The following is a 19,954-nucleotide window of genomic DNA, read 5'->3' on the forward strand; positions in this document are numbered from 1 at the left end:
GCTTAAAAATTAGGGCCTAATGTAGGGCCTAAAAATAGGAGGGCCTAAGTCTATAGCCTTATTAGCCTATGGGTAATCTGGCCCTGCCTGTGGCCCTTTAATTAAATAGTAGTTTTGCTTGGTTTAAGAGTGCAGAATTGGCTCTTGGAATTCAGCCAGGATACTGCCCTGACCCTGCTCACAGAAAGTGCCTAGATACTATGGTGGCGTGTGCTTTGTAAATTACACAGACAGACAGATGTTCACTGTCAGGACTTTGGCTCTGCATGTCATGCCTAAGCCAGGCAAGAGTTTGGTGAATCAGCGCTGGAAAGGTGGGCATGAATACAGTTGTTTTGAAGCTGATTGGAAGAGGCGTGTTTACTTCTGGTTAAGAACTTCAGCAGGGCCCATAAAACAAGAGTATTTATGATTATGGCGCTGAACTCAATCAAATAGAGTTGACGATGTCTCAGGGTGATTTGTGGCAGAAATACTTCACCCTGACATATAATTTCCTTTTACAGCAGGTTTTTGAAGGCTAAGTCTGCTGGCTTGAAATATACCAAGCGAGATCTGGCTTTATAAAAGGAGTTGATATTATTCTATTGGGTGTGGAGGAGACGGAAGATGAGGAAGCAGATCAGAGATTTAAATACTAAACTGTTTTGTCCAAGGAGTCATTTACAAAAGCCAAAGAGGTTTAAGAATCCCTTAGGAAGAAGGAGAGAGGTAGTTTATTCCACAGGTAGGTGTCCTGCATCTTCCGCTAAAGCATCTGGTACCAGCCAGTGTTGGAGACAGCATATGAGACTATCGTTTACATTACAGTAGCACCTAGATGCCACAACTGAGATCATGGCCCCTGTGCTAGGCACAGTATAGGCGTAAAGATCTTACAATCTAAATCAGGGGTCGGCAGCCTTTCAGAAGTGGTGTGCCGAGTCTTCATTTATTCATGCTAATTTAAGGTTTCGCGTGCCAGTAATACATTTTAATGTTTTTAGAAGGTTTCTTTCTATAAGTCTTTAATATATAACTAAACGATTGTTGTATGTAAAGTAAATAAGGTTTTTAAAATGTTTAAGAAGATTCATTTAAAATTAAATAAAATGCAGAGCCCCCCGGACCGGTGGCCAGGACCCAGGCAGTGTGAGTGCCACTGAAAATCAGCTCACGTGCCGCCTTCGGCACACGTGCCACAGGTTGCCTACCCCTGATCTAAATGGACAAGACAGTCAAGGAGTAGGAAGGGAAACTGAGGCAAAGTGATTTGTCCTTGGGCACACAGCTGGTTAGTAAGCAGAGCCCCTACCCACTAGAGCAATGCTGCCTCCTATAGGTGAAAATCTGCTCTGATCCAGAATGGCATTCTCATGTTGCGTCTTAAGGCTTGATGGTAAGCCAGGAGTAACCTACTTGAGTTGATGGGATAAAGAATTAAGGTTCCTTTTGTGCTGTATTGCTCTGTCAGATGAACACTATCGTGTTCTGGTCCTTGCAAGGATTTTAGCTTTGTATGGGAAAAAAGAAACGCAAAAAGCTAACCCAGATAACAAATCTTTATCTGCTGGGTTTAAAAGATACATAATCATTTAATTACCTTGAAGGAGGTTTTCATCTTTCCATGCTCATCCGGCTTGTGAGTGTGTATGTGTTTTTCTGCCTCCCCCAAACAAGCTTTTCAGTAAAAGGGTTTTCATCTGTCATCTAAAAGGGAAAAGAAGAAAAAACCCGCGCACCAAAGTGTTTTATGTTGAGTTGTACGTGCTAACGACAGTAAAGCCCACATAAAAGAGCAACTGCTTCAGATGTTAATTTGTCAAAAGCAAGAGAAAGCCCTGGGAGCCGCACGCGGGGGAACAGCTGCCGAGAAGCCGTGCACCCAGTCCCCAAGTGCTTGTGCCTGCCTCGCACTCAATGAGGAGCTGCGCCGGAGGCCTTTGCGGTGAAATGTGCTGATTTCTCTTTGTCCCCCTGCTTGTTCTGACTGAGTAAACATTGGGGGGGGGGGCGGGTGACTGTGCTTGTGAAAAAGGGGGGCGGAGAGTGACATTGGGAACCAGGTGCTGGTCAGAGATGTGCAGGCAGGTGCCGGTGAAACTTCTTCCCTCTCCCTCTCCTCCCAGCTCTGCCAATGCACCTCTGTCCTGTCCTGAATATCCCCAATGCTGAGGTGGCACGAGTTGAACTTCCTGTAACCTCTTGGGCACGTTATTTTGGAGTGTAGTTGGGACTTTCTACCCAGGCCCATGTAACTCAATTGCACCGGTCCTCCTGCTTCCCATAATGCATTGCCCTATGCCTCACTGTTTTGTGTGAATGCCCTCTGGGCTCTCTATCCCCTCCTAAGGCACTACGGCAAAGGAACCCATATTTTCCCAGAATGCATTGCTAGAAACACAGCTAGCCCATCATGGTTGTGTTCTGGGAAAAGACTCCTGTGCAGAGACATCTGTGGTTGTCTGTTTTCTGAATAGTGTCAGGGACTGGTTGCACTTGTATTGTGGACAGGGCCTTGAAGTGATACATGTCCAGTCGTTACTGTGACAACAACTCAACTTCCAACCCGTGCCTAGTTTACCAGCTACTGTCCCTGTCCTGAGACGCAGCTGCTTAAGGTGTCACTGCTGAAAAATTCCATTTCTGCTCATTAATGGGGCCGTCATTCCACGGGGAATCCAGTGACAGCTATAGAGATGCCAATATCGCTGCCTCTAATTCTTCCCCTCTTGTTGATTATCCACTCATTTATCCTGGCACCTGTCTGTCATTAAGAAAAAAGAGTGAGGTTTTGTTACTATAGCAACTTGCAGGCAACCTGCTGCATTTGCATGAGCATGAAGAGAGGATTGTCAGAGGAGTGAAGGTGAAGGGATGAGAGCGGAGTTTGGGAGCCAACAGCAGCTCAATTAAGACACAGTCAAGCAGGCATCTTGGAGCTTGGCCTCCACAGCGCCCCCAGCTGGACAGTGCAAGTGGAGAAAGGATCGGTACTTTCATTCTAATTGGCTGAAGTCTTTGGAAACCCCCTAGAGTGCAGGATAGTTAAAGGCACAGTCCTACAGAGGACCGTCCTTTCCAAGTATTTGAAAGGTGGAAGCTGGAGAAAGTCCAGAGTCACAGATTTGAATCCAGATGTGGCTCTGGACTCCCTAGAGACTGAGGGAATTTCCAAAATGCGGGCTTGGTCCCAGCCCATCTCTACTGCAAACACCAAGAAAGGAGAGGACTTGGATCTTCAAGAGGAGGGTGTAACAGAGTAATGAGATGAGATTAAATAAGGAAAATGTAGACTGTCAAAAGACATTCCCTATCCATTAGATCTTAGATCTGTTAGACTGAGAAGTAGACAAGGGTGTAGTGGAAACGACTGAAAAGTGGTTTAGTGGATAAGGTGCTGGATGGCATCTCAGGAGATGTGGTTTCTATTTCTAGCTGTGCCAATGACCAGCTCCCCTCTCTTCACTCTGGGAAAGTGAGTTCCCCTCTCTTTGCTCTGGTTCCCTCACTCCCTTATCTATTTAGATTGTAAGGTCTTTGGGGCCGGGACTGTCTCTTACGGTGTGTTTGTACAGCACCCGGCACAATGGGGCTCTGATTTCAGATTTGGCTTCCAGGTACAATTGCAGTTCCAATAGTATTAATAAGCCCTGTCATTTGGGACATTTAGAACTGGGCTAGAGAACTGATTTTAGGGAACAGTCTTATACTGGCCGGGGATGGGATGGGGAAGAAGAGAGACTAGATGTGACCCGGCGCTGTGTGACTCAGTCTGGTTTTGTATTGCCTTCATGCCTGCTGTCCTTGCCATCTTCCAGCCAGCGCACAGAGAACTGCATCTGCTTTTCATCTGCGTCTTATCAGGATTCCTTATTTCTGCAGAGTTGTATCTGCCGGAAATCGCTGCTGGCTCAGGGCTGCTCTGCAGCTGCTCTCTCTGCCGAGGTCTCTTGCCAAATTGCAATGGGAATTGAGATTTGTTTCAAACAGGTTTGGTCTCCCAGTGCCCACCCCACATCTTGCCATTCCACTCCCCTTCCCACCCACCTAATGTGGCCTCTGCAGGTCTGCTCCTTGTTGGGGAATTTGCCTGGCCTCCATGGGTAGTGGCTAACCAAGGACGTACTGCTGTGATGTGCTTGAGCAGCACTGAGAGGTGGTATGATGGAGGTGAAAGAAGCCTCTGGCACCATAGACTAACCATACCCCCAACTCTTACCAGTTGGACTAGTTGCTGTAGTGGTTTGAGCTTATTTATCCCGTGGGACAAAATAATCACAGCGTGGCAACGCGTGGCAACATTTCGCTTTTCCCACTGCTACGTTGCATTGGTGTGAGATGATGCTGTTTCACCTGATGCACTGATACAGTGTCACAATACTGTGATGCCCAGAGCAATTGTGGGACTTTCTGACTATCTAGCTTGCAATCTACAACACAGGACGTCAGGAGTGTAGTATTATTTGGGAGCCGGCAGTTGCCACTAGTACAAGGAAGAAGGAAAAACCCCGCCATTCAGAGCCTGCTTTGGGTGTTCACCTGCCTCTGAAGTATGTGGCTTTGTCTTTCCCGCATTTTAACTTCAGCTGCATTTGCTCCCTTGGGAGCTTTGAGCGTCTGGGCCTCAGCCAAGGGGAAAAGCTCTCAGGAAGGGGCGATGTTAAGCCAACAGATAAAAGGTGACACTGGAATACGTCTTCCACTCAGCCTGGGCTACTCCTTTCCCATAGTCCCAGGAGTCTGTGGCCAGACCCTCCCATTGGCCACACATCTATTTGCTTTGGCTTGGGCTTTATCTCTTGCAGTCACCAATCTGTGGGAGAAGGAGGGTGGGAACAATCCCACTGTCACTCTCCTGACCTTCCAACTGCAGAGGCCAAAGGGTTTCAAATCCATGTTTTTTTTTCAAAATAAAAGCTGTAGAGCCTGATCCCACTCAAGGCAACGGGAAATTTGTCATTGAGCTCTGTTGGGCCAGGTGAGTATCTGAGCGGGACAGGGGTAGCCTCGGGGGAGGAGGGAGTCACGCAGCTATAACACTTTGGGTGCAAAAGGGAAGTCTCCCAAGAAGAATTCTGTCACAGGGTGGCTGGCCCTTTAAAGGGAGACGGGTCTCAGCCCCACCTGGACACCGCCAGCTCTCCTCCCCAGGACGGTAAAATGAAGCTCATGTGGCCATGGGACTGAATCAGACCTAAGGGGTGGCTAAGGGAGAGGCTTTGGGTGAAGTGGAACTTGAGCAAGAGGAGCTGCTGGAAGGAAGAACAACGCTGCCAACCCACAGTGCCTAGAAGGAAGGCTTGAAACCCTAATCTAAAGGGGTGAGTTTGTGGGCCAGGCTGGCCAGGATTTAGTAATCCCAGGAGGAAGGCTGTGGAAACCCTGGGTGAAAAGGGGGCTCATTTTGCTGGACTAGGTTAAACAAACTAGACCCCCCAGTGAGTGGGAATGTTGTTTTCAAGATTTGTGCTGTGAGAATGATTTCTGCAAACCTCAGAGGGAAATCGAGGCAGGCCGTCTGCAGGGCTGTCGCAGGCCATGCAGGGACGCTCTAGAGGTGGAGACTCTGTTACAAACTCCTGTTCATATATAGTCTCATTTTTGAGGGCTGTGTATGGGGTGCCCCGAAAAAAAGGCTCAGGTACATTAAGTAACCCTGTCCCCATGTGGTTTGGCCCTTCATTGAGCAGTGACACTCTCCTTTTATCCAGGGCTATCACACTTGATGGGCAGCGGACCGTGCGCAAGATGCTCCCGAATGCTCTCTGCCCTTCTCTGCTGCAACTTCACTGCAACCGTGAGGCAGAAAGGAGCAGAGACTGCAAAAGGGCTGAAAACACTGCAGCAGGGGCACTTGTGCCCAACTGGCATGACAGCTCCTTTCATCTCTGCCCCACTGTGACAGCTCCTGTAGTGGGGACTGGAAATGAGAAGATCTGGCTTCTGTTGCTAGCACCTCCATGGACTCACTGTGTGGCTATGGGTTTTAACCACTCTGTGCCTCAGTTTCCCCATCTATACAATGTTACGGGACTGTTCTGAGGGTTAATGATTTAATGTGTATAAAGGGTTTTCAGATCCTCTGATAAAAGTCTTTGCAGAAGTACTGAAGATGAGTATCCATGTTCACTGAAAGGAGTCCATACTAGAAAGAAGGACGCACATTCATCAAAACTAGAGGTGGAAAGATGTACGTTATGAGGTCATCCAGTTTGTGCAGAACTGTTCTCTGCGCCACATTTTCTACGACTTTGTCCAATCCATTTTTAAAATTCCCAAGCAAGGGGGCTTTCGCCTCTTCCCTGGAGAGCTATTTCACAGTTTAATCAATGTGAGCCCATGTCCACACAACACGTAGTGCAAGGGGACCTTTAGGTGCTACCATAATAGGAGTATTAAATATCAGTCCTGGGCAAAATAATGGAATGGCTAATTTGGGACTTGATTAATAAAGAATTAAAGGAGAGTGGTATAATTAATGCTGGTTAACATGAGTTTATGGAAAAGAGATCTTGTCAAACTAACCTCAGGGACAGCATGGTCCAGTGATTAGAGCAGAGGGCTTGGACTTGGGAGTCCTGGGTGTAATTTCCTGTTCTGTTGCAAACTTCATTTGTGACCTTGGGCAAATCCCCTAGTGTATGTCTACACTGCATTGTCAACCCGGGGCTGTGGCAGGGCCACCCATGGAGGGGGGCAAGTGGGGCAATTTGCCCTGGGCCCCACAGGGGCCCCCACGAGAGTTTTCGGGGCCCCTGGAGCAGGGTCCTTCACTTCAGTGGCAATTCAGCAGCAGGGGGTCCTTCTGCTCCGGGACCTGCTGCCGAAGTGCCCTGAAGACCCGCGGCGGGGGGTCCTTCCGCCCCGGGACCCACCACCGCAGGGCCGGGTCTTTAGCGGCAATTCAGTGGCAGGGGCCCCCCGCCGCCGAAGACCACAGGCCCCCTGAATCCTCTGGACGGCCCTGGTCTGTGGGACCCAGGTCTGCGGGCTTGGTGTTTCCAAGCCTGGACTTGAGCATCCACTCTGCATTGTAAAACCGGGCTTACAATTTCTAGACTCGGGTCTCACAGCCATGCCAACATGTCCGTATTGAACTACGCAGACTCTCTCGCATGGATCTGTGCCTTGAGCTGCATCCATACCCAAAATGTCAGGGCTTGGGCCCACGTCATAGTGGGACTTGAGCTCTGGCCCATCCCGCTAGCAGAGGCCTGGGTTCTGAGTCCTGGCTGACCTGAGTCAGACTGATTTTTGTGTGGATGGGAGCAGGGCTTGGGCTGAAACCTGAGTCAGAGCCCAGGCCTGGTGTGCACTGTAGCCATACCCTTAAGGCTCTCTGTGCCTCTGTTCTCAACCTGTAAAATGGGGGTAATAGCACTGCCCTGCCTAACAGCGGTGTTGTGAGGATACCTGTAGGGGGTGGTCACCTGCTCCAGCCTGAGAGGGCTGTTGCTGGGAGCAAGCAGTTCCCAGGCTGATTGGGGAGGCAGGCTCAGCTGTGGCCACAGGGCTCAGCTGGCCCTTATAAGAGGGCAGTGGGCCAGGAGCAAAGTCAGTCTCTGTCTCTACTGAGAGAAGGGCCTGGCTGCTGGGAAGCTGAACGGGGTACCTGAGGGGAGCAGGGCTGGGGAATAGGGTAAGGGAGCTCTTACCTGGAAAAGCCCCAGGCTATGGCCTTGTCAAAGGCCAGAAAGATACTAGGGTGCAGCCCAGGGTAGGGAGAGGCAGCCTGTGGTGATTGGCTTATACAGACTGCAGTCAGCCCCAGGGAAAGGGAGCTAGATGATGACTGGCAGTAGCCCCTGAGGTGAAGTGGGGGTTCCCCTGGGTGGGGAGACCCAGAGAGTGGGTGTATTGCCAGGGGACAGTGCCTGAGGATGAGGGGCACCAGGTCTGGGAGGGACACAGGGGCCAGCAGCAGTGAGGCACCAGCCTGCAGAGAATGCTCTGGGTCAAAGGAGCTAATTCCCAGGAGGACCAACAGGAGACACCGCAGGGGTGAGTCTCGCCCCCGTTACAATACCCATTAAAGACTGTGAGGGGCTTTGATGCTATGGGGCCATATAAGGGCCTAAAGTAGCTGGATTTCATTTTCTGATGAGAATACAGGTTTGATTGATAATGGTAACAGAGTTGCTGTAATAGAGACTTAGACTTGTGTAAAGCATTTGACTTGGTACTGCATGACATTTTGATTCAGAATGATATGAAATCAATACAGCATATATTAAATGGATTAAAAACTGTCCCACTGAAATGTCTCAAAATGTAGCTGGAAATGGGGAATCATCAGAGAGTGGGTGTGTTTCTAGTGGGATCCTGCTGGGCTTGATTCTTGGCCCTATGCTATTTAATACTTTTATAAATGACCTGGAAGAAAACATGACATCATTGGTGTCAAAGTTTGCAGAGGACCCAAAAATTGGGGGCATGGTAAATAATGAAGAGGGCAGGTTGCTGATACTGAGTGATCTGCATCACTAAGTGAGCTGGAATAGTATGTATTTCAGCAGGGCTAAATGTAAAGCCATACATCCAGGAGCAAAGAATGTAAACTCTACTTCCAGGGGCTATCTTGGGAAGGGGTGAGTCTGAAAAAGACCAGGGGATTATGTTGGCTAATCAGTTGCACATGAGCTCCCAGTGCAACACTACCCCCAATAGGACTAATGGGGTCCTTGGGTATATAAACAGAGGAATATTGAGTAAGAGTAGGGAGGTATTATTGTCTCTCTATTAGCACTGGTGTGACCACGTCTGGACTACTGTGTCCAGTTCTGGTGTCCACACTTCAGGAAGGATGTTGGAAAAATTGGAGAAGATTCAAAGAACCACAAGAATGATTAAGAAAACATGCTGTGATGAAGCAGAGAAACTGCCAGCCAGCACAGCAGAGGTTAAAGAGAGCCTCTGGGCCCAGCTAGCCCCGCCCCATTATACCCACAGCCAATGCCAGGCCTGGAGGGGGAACAAAAGGAGAGAACCTGGCCCAGTTCGGGGCTAAGTGGTGCAGAGGCAGGAGCTTGCTGCCTCCCTGCCTGAGGGGAAGGAGCATTAGCCAGCCAAGGCAGCCAACAGGGAGTGAACACTGTCTCCCCAGTCCAGGGAAACTGCAAAGGGAACCTAGGCGCTTCCAGAACCTGAGCTAACTGAGTGACCGAACCCCAGAGACATTACAGGGCCCGTCCTCAACAACCTGCGGGTGCCCTACCCAAAGGAGCCTGGGACCATGGCAAGGCAGTGCTCAACACTGGACTAGAGGGGCCACACCGCAAACTGAACAGACTGGTAGGAAGTAGCCCAGGGCAGCAGATTTTTACTCCTTGCTGGGAGGAGTCGTTTGACATACCCAGGACCCTGGGCTGGGACCCAGTGGAGAGGGAGGGCTGAGGTCCACCCACCCCCCAGCCTCAAAGACTGAGGCTCCTCAACCAAAGCCCATTCTGCCCTCTCCTCCTCACTGCCTGGGCACCAGAGGTATCTCTGAGAGCACAGATGAGACAGTCTCATCACCTGGCCCCAACCCAGCCCACAGCACTCTGGAGCTGCCATTGCAGGGAAAGTCCTGCTCAGCTCACTTGCCCTCGGCTGGAGCATGCTCAGTGGCGATGGAGTCACCAGAGGTTTTTAGCTGTGATGCTCTAACAAGTCTCTACTGTGCATGTTCACAAAACAGGCACATGTTGAAGGATTTCCTGACTTGGGGGGAAAAAAAATTGAGGAAAAAAAGTTTTAAAATGGTTGTAATGTTTTTAGACATTTTCCAGTTTTCTGGTTCTAAACAACTTTTCATTTTGAAAGCTAACCTAATGAGAGTGAAAAGGGGGTTTAAAAAAAGAAAAGGTCAAATTTGAAACAAAAGGGTTTGCCCAACATGGGGCAAAAAAAATAATCACTCTTTCACTTCACTAATATGTTGGAGATTTTTGCTTTTATCACACTTCAAGATGGGGAGATGTTGAACTCTCAAATATTTGCAGGCTGGGAAAAAAAGGTTTCCCCGACCTCTCTAATTCAGATTTACCCCTGCCATGTCCTCCCAAAGCTTCGTCTTTGTGTCAACCCACGGTGGTTTACATTGCCTGCTGCCGGCGTGCCAGTGAAAGCCCAGTTGAATGGGGAGTTCAGATCAGACCTCAGCCTTTAGAAAGTGTTTCATCCCATCTTCAGTTGTGATTGTGACAGACACCAGCTCATTCAAGGGCTCTTGTGGTTTTGATCAATAACAGACCCTATTATTAGTATTTCAGTAGAATCTTAAAACCCCAATCAAGAATCAGAGCCCCATTGTGCTTAGCACGTTTAGCCTCTATCCATCCCCCTCAGCTACCTTCAGGAGCAACACAGTGATGTGACTCTTCCACACCAGATCAGCCGCAATGACAGAGCTCAGGGAGGTGGCTCCAGGGCAGCTAGCTGCCTACGTTGTGCACCCACCTTTGGCGTTGTGAGTGTTGCCCCAAATTTTAACATCTGAGTGAGGCACTTTTGTCTTATTGTTTCTTGCTTTAGATCAATACCATGAACCCTGCAGAGATGCTGGCAGCAGCCCTGGAATTCGGTGTCTGCAACCACTTCCTACACTCTGTCCTGCAGCCTTTTACTCTTCCCATGCAAAATCCCCATGAGCAGTGGTGTGAGCTGGGCCCATTGGTCGCTGTGGGATGTGCCAAAGTAAAAGGAACAAGTGGCACCATGCAGTGAAACTGCGTTTCCAGCTGGTTCCTGAAATGACGTTCTTTAATCACTGCCAACCAGCACCCTGGAGATGTCCCTGTTTTCAAGTGCAGCTCCCTCCTTTAGAGTAGGAGGGATCATACCCTCATTGCAAGGAATCAGAGAGCATCTCCAGCAGGAAGTGTGCATCCAAACCCCCTGAACTGGGGGAATATTTGAATCCAGGTCTGAGCTTCCAGCCTTGGGCTTGGCTCTATAAACAGCCCAAACAGGAATGCCAGATCCAATCCTCCTGCACTGGGGGACGGCGGGGCTCCTTGTGGCATCAGCAGGGCTGCTCCTGTTCCTGTTGAAATCAATGGCAAAGCTGCCGTTGTCTTCAGTAGTGAAGGGTATGGTTCTGGCCTCCGTATTCCTGTTGCTGTGGACCATGAATAAATACCCAGTATAATGAAATGGATGGATCAGGCCTTCAGTGATTGAATCAGTTCAGCCAGTATTCGGAAACATGCAGAAAATGGGGGTGGATAAAGGCCCTGTAGTGGCTTCTTGGAAGGGCGGAAGAGACCCTCGTGCCGCCTGGTGCTGTGTCACCCATCCATCAACTGAGACCTTCAGAAGCCCCGTTAGGAGTGGGGAGCAGGGATAAGAGTCAGCTGGGGCTGACAGTTTTGCAGGAGCCAGAGAAAGCAGCTGAGGATCACCCAGAGTTAGGAAGAGCCCCCTAAGCTTACACTGCTCCCAATCGTCTTCCATTGGTCATTAGTCAGTTCAGCATGAGGCCAAGCTGAGTGTGCTTCCCCTTTACTGGATAGTCACTGTATCCTCAGCTAATAAACACCTTGCATCTTGTTTGTAGCCCAGGATGCTGGTATATCCGGAAGCAGCCTCAAGTTTGTATCTGTAGCAAAGGGACTAAATCCTAAGTCCCTTTGACAGCTCAGCTCTGTGGATGCTTTCAGAGTTGTAGCAGCCTGGTTTAGAGACAGAAATAAAGTGGCACTACTGCTATGTCTGTTTGCATGGCCACATGCATCATCAAGAGAACAGCCAAGTGTTCCAGCTACGGGAGCTGCACCTAGCAATGTGTGGAGAGATGTGCACCTCCATTGCCCCGTGACCTCTGTACACATCTAGTGCACTTCAGCTGGGTTGGGAGAGACGCGGGCTGACTCTCAGATCTGCAGGTCTGGGTGCTTGTAACCAAAGTCACTGTGTAGGGTAACCAGCTGTCCCGATATTCAGGGCTTTTGTCTTATATTCGTGCCTATTACTCTCTAACCCATGTCCCAATTTTTCACACTTGCTATCTGGCCACTCTATCACTGTGGGACAATAAATATGCTGCCCAGGAGGCGAGTTGCAGGATTGCCATGCCCAAACATTCAAAAATCATGAATCAGCCCCCCTACAAATCATAAATTGTTTTAAAAAATAATTTTATTTGGTTTTTGAGCCTTTGAGGTATATTGGGTCTCATTTCTAAGCTTTTCTCTGCATGAGTGCTAGAAGCTTGCTCTTTTTTAAAAATGAAAGCTGAGTGTCTCAGGTAATCACATGACTCCAGAAGCTGGGGCTTTAAGCAAGTGTAAAATGTTGCAAGACTTGTGATAGAATTGTGAGAACTGGCTACGCCACTGTTTTTCAATCCCTTTTCAGAGTAGAAATGGAGGCCACTAAATTTCTCCTAGTGGGGGGCTGGGTTTACCGGCTCATGTAATGGACTGGGGTGTGGCCATGCAATCCTGATGGACCAGAATCCTGTTGAGGATTCTGACATGTCAAGTTGTTCACAGGAGATGAGTGCTTTCTCCTGAAGGCCCAGAGCCTCCATATGTCCCCCCAAGTCTCCTGTCCCCTATGGCTTTGTCAGGAGTCATGTTGACATGCAATCCCCAGCTGGCCAATAGCCTATCTCTCTGGGGTTGGACAGCATAGAGAGAACACCTGCATAACGTAATGTGAAGAGCATCAGCATGATCTTATGATCTTGCCATGGGAGACCCTCACAGTGTTACAGGGGGGTGAATGTTGCTATGGAGAGTTGCTCATCCCCAGCTCAGTCCCCTGAAAGCCATGTTGTCGGAAGAATGTAGAGTTGGCATGAAGGGGCTTCGTGGAATCAGAAATGGTGGGGAGATGGATTCCCTTGACCAGAGGAGCATGTTATCCACTCTCTTCATCCCCCTCCTTAGCCCTAGGTTTCTCTCAACACTGCAGCCAGCTGGCACTTTGTCAAAGTATGTGTGAGCATATGGGGGTGTCCTGTCAGATTTCCCCCAGTATATCTCCAATGGCAATGGCCTCACACTGTGGCAGTCTCCTCTCCTTCCTGATTGTGTCAGATGGAGTGCTCCCTTCATCCTCACCCTAGGGCCTGGCCCACTGGCTCTTCCCCTTGCTCCTCCCTGGAGGACATGTGGTGCTCACAGCACCATGTTCCCAGCCCCTCCCATCCTGGACAACAAAGACGCAAGCTCAGGATTGTACCTTGGTCCCCAGTCTGGCTGCATACTCTGCCTCTCCACATATTGGCCAGCTGTATATTAGAGTTGGTGCTGCCAGACTGAAGACCCTCTCTTTGAATTACCCGGAGGGATGAATCCATCCCAAGTCAGCAGAGACCTCAAGGTACCATCCCAAGGCTGTTAGTGACCTGTGTGAAATGAGATGGGCTTAATGTAGTTCCTGGTACAGGGGGGCTGACATCACTGCAACCACCATCATACATCATCACACCTCTATGGCTGTCACAACCAGGGCTGCCCAGAAGGGGGGGGGGAAGTGGGACAATTTGCCCCGGGCCCTACAGGGGCCCCCACGAGAGTTTTTTGGGGCCCCTACAGTGGGGTCCTTCACTTGCTCTGGCAGCCCTAGAAAACTCTCGTGGGGCCCAGGCCCCCAGAGCTTCTTCCACTCCAGGTCTTGGGTGGCAATTTGGCGGCGGGGGGTCCTTCAGCTCCGGGACCCACCGTCGAAGTGCCGGGTCTTCGGTGGCAATTCGGCAGCGGGGGCCCCACGCCGCTGAAGACCCCAGGCCCCCTGAATCCTCTGGGTGGCCCTGGTCACAACACAAAGGCCAAACAATGAACTATGAAGCCTGAATTTATTTTCTGCCTTTCCACCCCAGTATTGCAGCGCCTAGTGGGGTAGTCCCTCCAGGTCACAATTGACACATAGTGCTAGAACACAGTAGACAAAGCTGGCACTGGACAAGTACTTGTTCTGTGGATAGAGGGCTAGTCTCCGGGCTGTCAAGTAGGCACCTTTCCCGAGCACTAAACAGATCCAGTCGTGGCAAGGGCGGAAAGGGGCTGGGTAAGGGAGGTCCTAAGAGGCACCGCGAAGTCTTACGCGACAACATCCAGGGCATTACAAAGCCTGCGATCTGCCGGTTGGCTCGCGGCGGCAACGTGAAGCACATCTCGGGGCTGATCTATGAAGAGACCTGCGGGGTGCTGAAGGTTTTCCTGGAGAACGTGATCCGGGTTGCGGTGACCTACAACGGTGATGGCCACGGATGTGGTGTATGCCCTGAAATGCCAAGGGCGCACCCTGTACGGCTTCGGGGGCTGAGTCGGCTTTTAACCCAAAACTAACCCCGTTCAGTGTCTAAGGACACAGAGCTGGTCTTTGTAATGGAATCCCTGACAGACCCTTAACTAAGACAGAGTTGCTGGTCGCCACAGTTATGCCAGTCCTCAATTATTCTGTTATTATCTCTGCAGATGTTTACACTTTCCATAAATCCCACTGCCTTCTCCTCATCAGCTGCCTTTAAGGTTATGGGCATTTTTTTATATATTATTACTTTTGCTCTCCCTCAGTCACTCTAATGGCATTATAAACCTCGGAAATACAGATAAAATATACGGTGCATTAAACAATTCTTTGGCCACTTGAGCTTTTCGGAGCCAGTTTGATTGCTGCCAGTGCCGATGTAAATTTGGAGGATGTATATCCAGAAATTTATGAAGCCTGGAATCCTGCTGGCAAAGCATTGACCTGATTCCACTTTATAACCTAATAACGTTCCCCGATACCCTTCCTGTAAATTTTAAATTTAATTTTACAGCAATAAGAATTAGTGGTGTAATAATGTAAACATAGTGTGCGCTGTAAATCAACAATGTCCACCTGCTCCGTGTACAGAGATGGCTTGCTTATCGCTTCACCTAAGTGCACTGGTTTATTCCACTGGGATTTTTTTGGCAGAGTGGCTGTGTGTTTTCAAAGGAGTCTAAAGGTGCCAGATTGCCAGCCTTACAGCCTTGTGTTTTCCCATGCTGTACCTGTAGTGTGGGTCAATACAAGGAAAACTTCCCCTGCTCTGCCTTCCCACGATCTCAGTCCTGACCTGGCGGGATGAGCTTTAAGGGTGAGAGGGGCAGGGCCGGATTAATCTTTTGTGAGTCCCAGTGCCCAGATCATGGCCCCGCTCCCTGCTCCGCCCATACTGAGGCCATGTCCCTGCTTGGGCTCTTCTCCCCAAGGATCCACCCTTGCTCTGCCTGAGGCCCTGCCCCCGCTCAGCGTCTTCCTCCCGATGCTCCCACCACCACTTGCATGAGGGGGCAGAGAGGAGCGAACAGGGGGCGATGGGGGGAGGAGGCGGAAAGGGGGGGAGTGACGGAGGCCTTGGGGGAAGAGGCTGAGCAGGGGTAGGGCCTTGGGGTGGAGCAGGGGGCAGGGCCCCTTCTGAGTGTGGACACAGCACCATTGGTGCTGTTGTAACTCCAGTACTGGAGAGGGGAGATCAGTGAAAGGCTCATCCAGCCATTGGCATCTCTCTCTTTCTCTCTCTCTCTGGGTGAAATCCTAACACCACTGAAATCAATGGCAAAAATCCCTCTCTATCAAGCTATTCTGTGCCCATCACCATAGCATCTCCGTGCTGTAGTTGTTCTGTGAGTAAAAGACATCTGTTTTCAGGACTGTCAATCCAGCCCTTTCCATTGGCACAGCAGTCATTAGCCATGTTCTGCACAGTACAGTTTTGAAGACATGGTCCCTGCCCCTAAGAGCTTACAGTCACAGGGTGGCCCTATGACACTTACTATCTCATTTCAGCGGTGACATGAGGTGGAAGGGCAGGGATACGCATCGTCAATGAATATATGCAGTGTCATGGTTTTACCCTCACTTGAAACTGGGGGGTTTCAAGTTGAGGACCAGCATGTATCCCCCCACCCTAAAATCCTAGGGTAGGTCCCCTTTTTGCCGCCACCACCCGGTCAATTTCGTGGGCCGGGACACCCCTGTTTTCCCCCTGCCTCTTTCCAAAGACGTTCCCTGGGGAAACACAGATCAACTCACAGAGAGAGAAACCTTCCCCCTCCCCTCTCTGCCCGGAGATAAGTCTGTCTCACCACCGAGAGGGAGTTTCTTAGCCCCTCCCCCTGTATCCACAGTAGAGGGATTTAATCAGATCTTTATAAAAAGAATTTATTAAAAGAAAAACCAGAAAATACAGAATCTTTATGAGTCCAAGCTGGACACTCATAGGGTATAACCTTGCTAAGTTCTGGAGAGAATCCTCTCTCCTTCTCAGTACAAACAATATAGGCAGAATTAAGAATAATCAATAGCAAACACACAGAATTGCAAACATAGGATTATTAGATGAGGACACAAAGTACCTTTCTAATACTCACTATTTTGACTAGAAGAAATTAGTTCAGAAAGGTGGAAATTTGTAGCAGACTTGATTAAAACATCTGGACTCTTGTAACTTCAAACGGCTAAGAACAACACACACAGAAACAGAGGGAAAAAGTTCCCTCCTAGGAGTTTCAAATTCTCTTCCCTGATTGGTCCTCAGGTCAGGTGCCTACCAGGTACTATGTTTTAACCCTTTACTAAGTACTTATGACACGCCCCCCCAAATCGCCACAGTGGGACCCACTGGCGGTGATTTCCTCCTAGAACTGTAAAACAAACAGAGTAATAAAACACATGCACTATTACATCGACTACTAAGCATGAAAACATGGTAAGAACAGTTTTTAGCCACTTGATTCTGGGAAACTTTCACGAGAGAGTGCATCAGCAACTTTGTTGGAAGCTCCTGAAATGTGTTGAATGTCAAAGTCAAAGTCTTGGAGAGCTAAGCTCCAGCGGAGAAGTTTCTTGTTGTTTCCCTTGTTGGTGTGAAGCCACTTTAGCGCAGCATGGTCAGTTTGTAGCTGGAACTGCCGGCCCCAAACGTATGGGCGTAGCTTTTCCAGGGCATATTCAATGGCGTAACATTCTTTTTCACTGATGGACCAGTGGCTTTCCCTCTCAGACAGTTTCTTGCTGAGAAACACGACAGGATGGAAGTTGTGATCCGGTCCTTCCTGCATTAGTACCGCTCCTACCCCACGTTCAGATGCATCGGTGGTAACTAGGAAGGGTTTGTCAAAGTCCGGGGCCCTTAATACAGGGTCAGACATGAGCATCGCCTTAAGCTGGGTAAAGGCTTTCTGACACTCATCAGTCCACTTAACTGCATTTGGCTGGGTTTTCCTCGTCAGATCAGTTAGTGGGGCAGCGATTTGGCTGTAGTGTGGTACAAATCGCCTGTAATAGCCGGCCAAACCTAAGAAGGAATGGACCTGCTTCTTTGACTTTGGGATAGGCCACTGTTGGATAGCCTCCACCTTGGCCTGTAGGGGGTTGATGGTTCCTTGACCCACCTGGTGTCCTAGGTAAGTCACTCTGTTTTGGCCTATTTGACACTTTTTGGCCTTAACAGTTAGTCCTGCCCGCCTGATGTGCTCAAAAACCATTTTCAAATGTTCTAGGTGTTCGGGCCATGAATCAGAGAAAATGGCCACATCATCGAGTTATGCAACTGCACAGTCTCCCAATCCCGCTAGTAGACCATCGACCAGCCTTTGGAAGGTGGCAGGTGCATTCCGCAGTCTGAACGGAAGCACATTAAATTCATACACCCCTGCATGGGTGATGAAGGCAGATTTTTCCTTGGCGGGTTCATCTAGTGGTACTTGCCAGTACCCCTTGGTTAAGTCAATGGTAGAGATGAACTGAGCACGTCCCAACTTTTCCAATAGCTCATCAGTGCGTGGCATTGGATAGTTGTCAGGACGAGTTACAGCATTTAGCTTACGGTAGTCCACGCAAAAGCGTATTTCCCCATCTGGTTTGGGAACCAGAACCACTAGAGATGCCCATGCACTGGTAGAAGGGCGGATGATACCCATCTCCAACATGTTGTCAATCTCCTGTTTAATAGCAACTTTGGCATGAGGTGACACCCGGTAGGGTTGGGTTCTAATCGGGTGAGCATTACCTGTGTCAATGGAGTGACAGGTGTGCTCAGTCCGTCCTGGGTTGGCTGAGAACAAGGTGTCGAAGTGAGTGCACAGCTCCTTGATCTGTTGCCGCTGTAGACGTCCCAGGATTGTGGAGAGGGTCACCTCTTCCACACCACCATTTCTTTTACCTTCGTAGTAGACACCTTCAGGCCACTCGGTGTCATCTCCTTCCTGGACTGTAAACTGACAGACCTGTAATTCTCTGGGGTAAAAGGGCTTTAGAGAGTTAACATGAAACACTTTAGGCTTTAAAGAGGAATCAGGGAACGCTATGAGGTAGTTAACAGCTCCCAGGCGCTCCTGGACCATGTATGGTCCTTCCCATGACGCTTCCATCTTATGGGCCTGCTGCGCCTTCAAGACCATGATCTGGTCTCCAACCTTGAAGGAACGCTCTCTGGTGTGTCTATCATACCAGACCTTTTGCTCCGCTTGAGCATCCTTTAAGTTCTCTCGAGCAAGGGCCCAAGAGTCTCGGAGGGTGTCTGCTTAAAAACAGCTAGCAAAGAGGTGTAAGTTTTTCTAACAGGCTTTGTTAGAAGGACCCCACTGTGAGGTACTTAAAAATTGCTAAAGGCAAGTTACCAAACCAGATTTTCTAGTTTCTTGTAAGCCAGCAAACAAGCAAACACCATTTGCAAATCAAAAGCTTTTGTTTCTTTCTATTCAATCGCGAGTAGACAGGGTAGGAATTGGGAAGCAAGCAACCCAATTCCCTGACTGCAGAGGGGTGTGGCCAGCACCAGAAAGCACAAAGACATGAAAAAGCAACAAGCCAAAGAGGCTAACCACAAGAGGGAGCTGGAGAAACAAGAAGCTGACCACAGAGCCAGAGGGGCAGCCAAAAAGGCTGAGCACAAAAGACAAATGGAGTTAAAAGACAAAGACCTGGAATTAGCCAGAGCTAACCCACATGTTCCAGCCAACCCTAACAATCCTTCTCCAGGCACAGTTCCCCATCCCAAGAAATTTCCCACCTACATGGCAGGTGAGGACACTAAGGCCTTCTTGAAAAATTTTAAAAGGACCTGCCATGGGTACAGCATCCCTGAAGACCAGTACAAGGACTGGTCAGAAAAGTGGACTTTTGCTGTCTATGACAATTATTCCATCCCCATGCTACTGGGGGAAGACTTGGCCAACCATGTGCAGCTGGCCAAGAAGGGGGGAGTGGTCACCCGCAGCCAGGCCAAACAAGCAGGCACTCCCATCCCTGTTCCTGAGCCATCCACCAGGACCCCGTCTGTGTTACCAGAGACCCAGACAGAGGGGGTGGAACTGGATCCCATGCCAACAACTACAGCAGCCATAGTACATCCAGTCCCAGGACCGGAACTGGAAAAGCAACCAGCGGCAGAACCAGCGCCAGCACTGACGCCAGCGCTTGCAACTCCACCGCCAGGGGGCGCCAATGGGCCTGAACTGGCAGAAGCAGCAGACAACTCTACCCAAGAGGCTCAGCCAGAGCCTGAAATATCACCTTGTGCACCAGCGGAGAGCGGTTCACAGTCAACGGAAACAACCTCATCACCTACATCGCTTCCAGAGGGACCAAGTCCACGGTCTACGGAGGAACTGGTGTCTCCAACCTCAAGAGAACAGTTCCAGACTGAGCAGGAAGCCGATGACAGCCTTAAGAAAGCTTGGGCGGCGGCACGGAGCAACCCACCGCCTCTCAGCTCGTCTAATTGATCCCAGTTTGTTGTAAAACAAGGACTTTTATATAACAAGATTCTTTCTGGTGGACACCAGAAAGGCCAGAATCCTCAAAAACAGTTGGTAGTTCCAACTAAGACCGGTACAAGCTCTTAAGCTTGGGCCATGACATCCCAGTGGTCATTCTGGGGTGAACAGAACCAAGGACAGGTTGGGAAAGTCCTTCCACTGGGAGGGGATGGGCAAGGATGTTGCCAAGTATGTCCGGTCAAATGCATAAAAAGTGTTGTTCAATGTCAAATACCTTGTTGTTTACA

At 49.5% G+C, this 19,954-nt stretch overlaps 1 protein-coding gene across 8 annotated transcripts in view; it reads left to right on the forward strand.

Annotated features, from left to right (window-relative positions):
- The window catches only part of PLXNA4 (plexin A4), a 684,054-nt gene that overhangs the window by 512,572 nt on the left and 151,528 nt on the right, over positions 1-19,954 (forward strand). The window contains exon 11 of one of the 8 annotated variants that reach the window (XM_045028703.1): positions 5,694-6,688. The exons of the other annotated variants lie outside the window; for them this stretch is intronic. Coding sequence (XP_044884638.1) covers positions 5,694-5,708 — 15 coding nt within the window. The 3' untranslated portion in view covers positions 5,709-6,688. Of the gene's footprint in view, positions 1-5,693; positions 6,689-19,954 lie in introns of those variants that run through there. 8 annotated transcript variants of the gene reach the window in all.

The sequence above is a fragment of the Mauremys mutica genome, chromosome 1 (genome assembly GCF_020497125.1).
Source record: "Mauremys mutica isolate MM-2020 ecotype Southern chromosome 1, ASM2049712v1, whole genome shotgun sequence".
Taxonomy (NCBI): Eukaryota; Metazoa; Chordata; order Testudines; family Geoemydidae; genus Mauremys; species Mauremys mutica.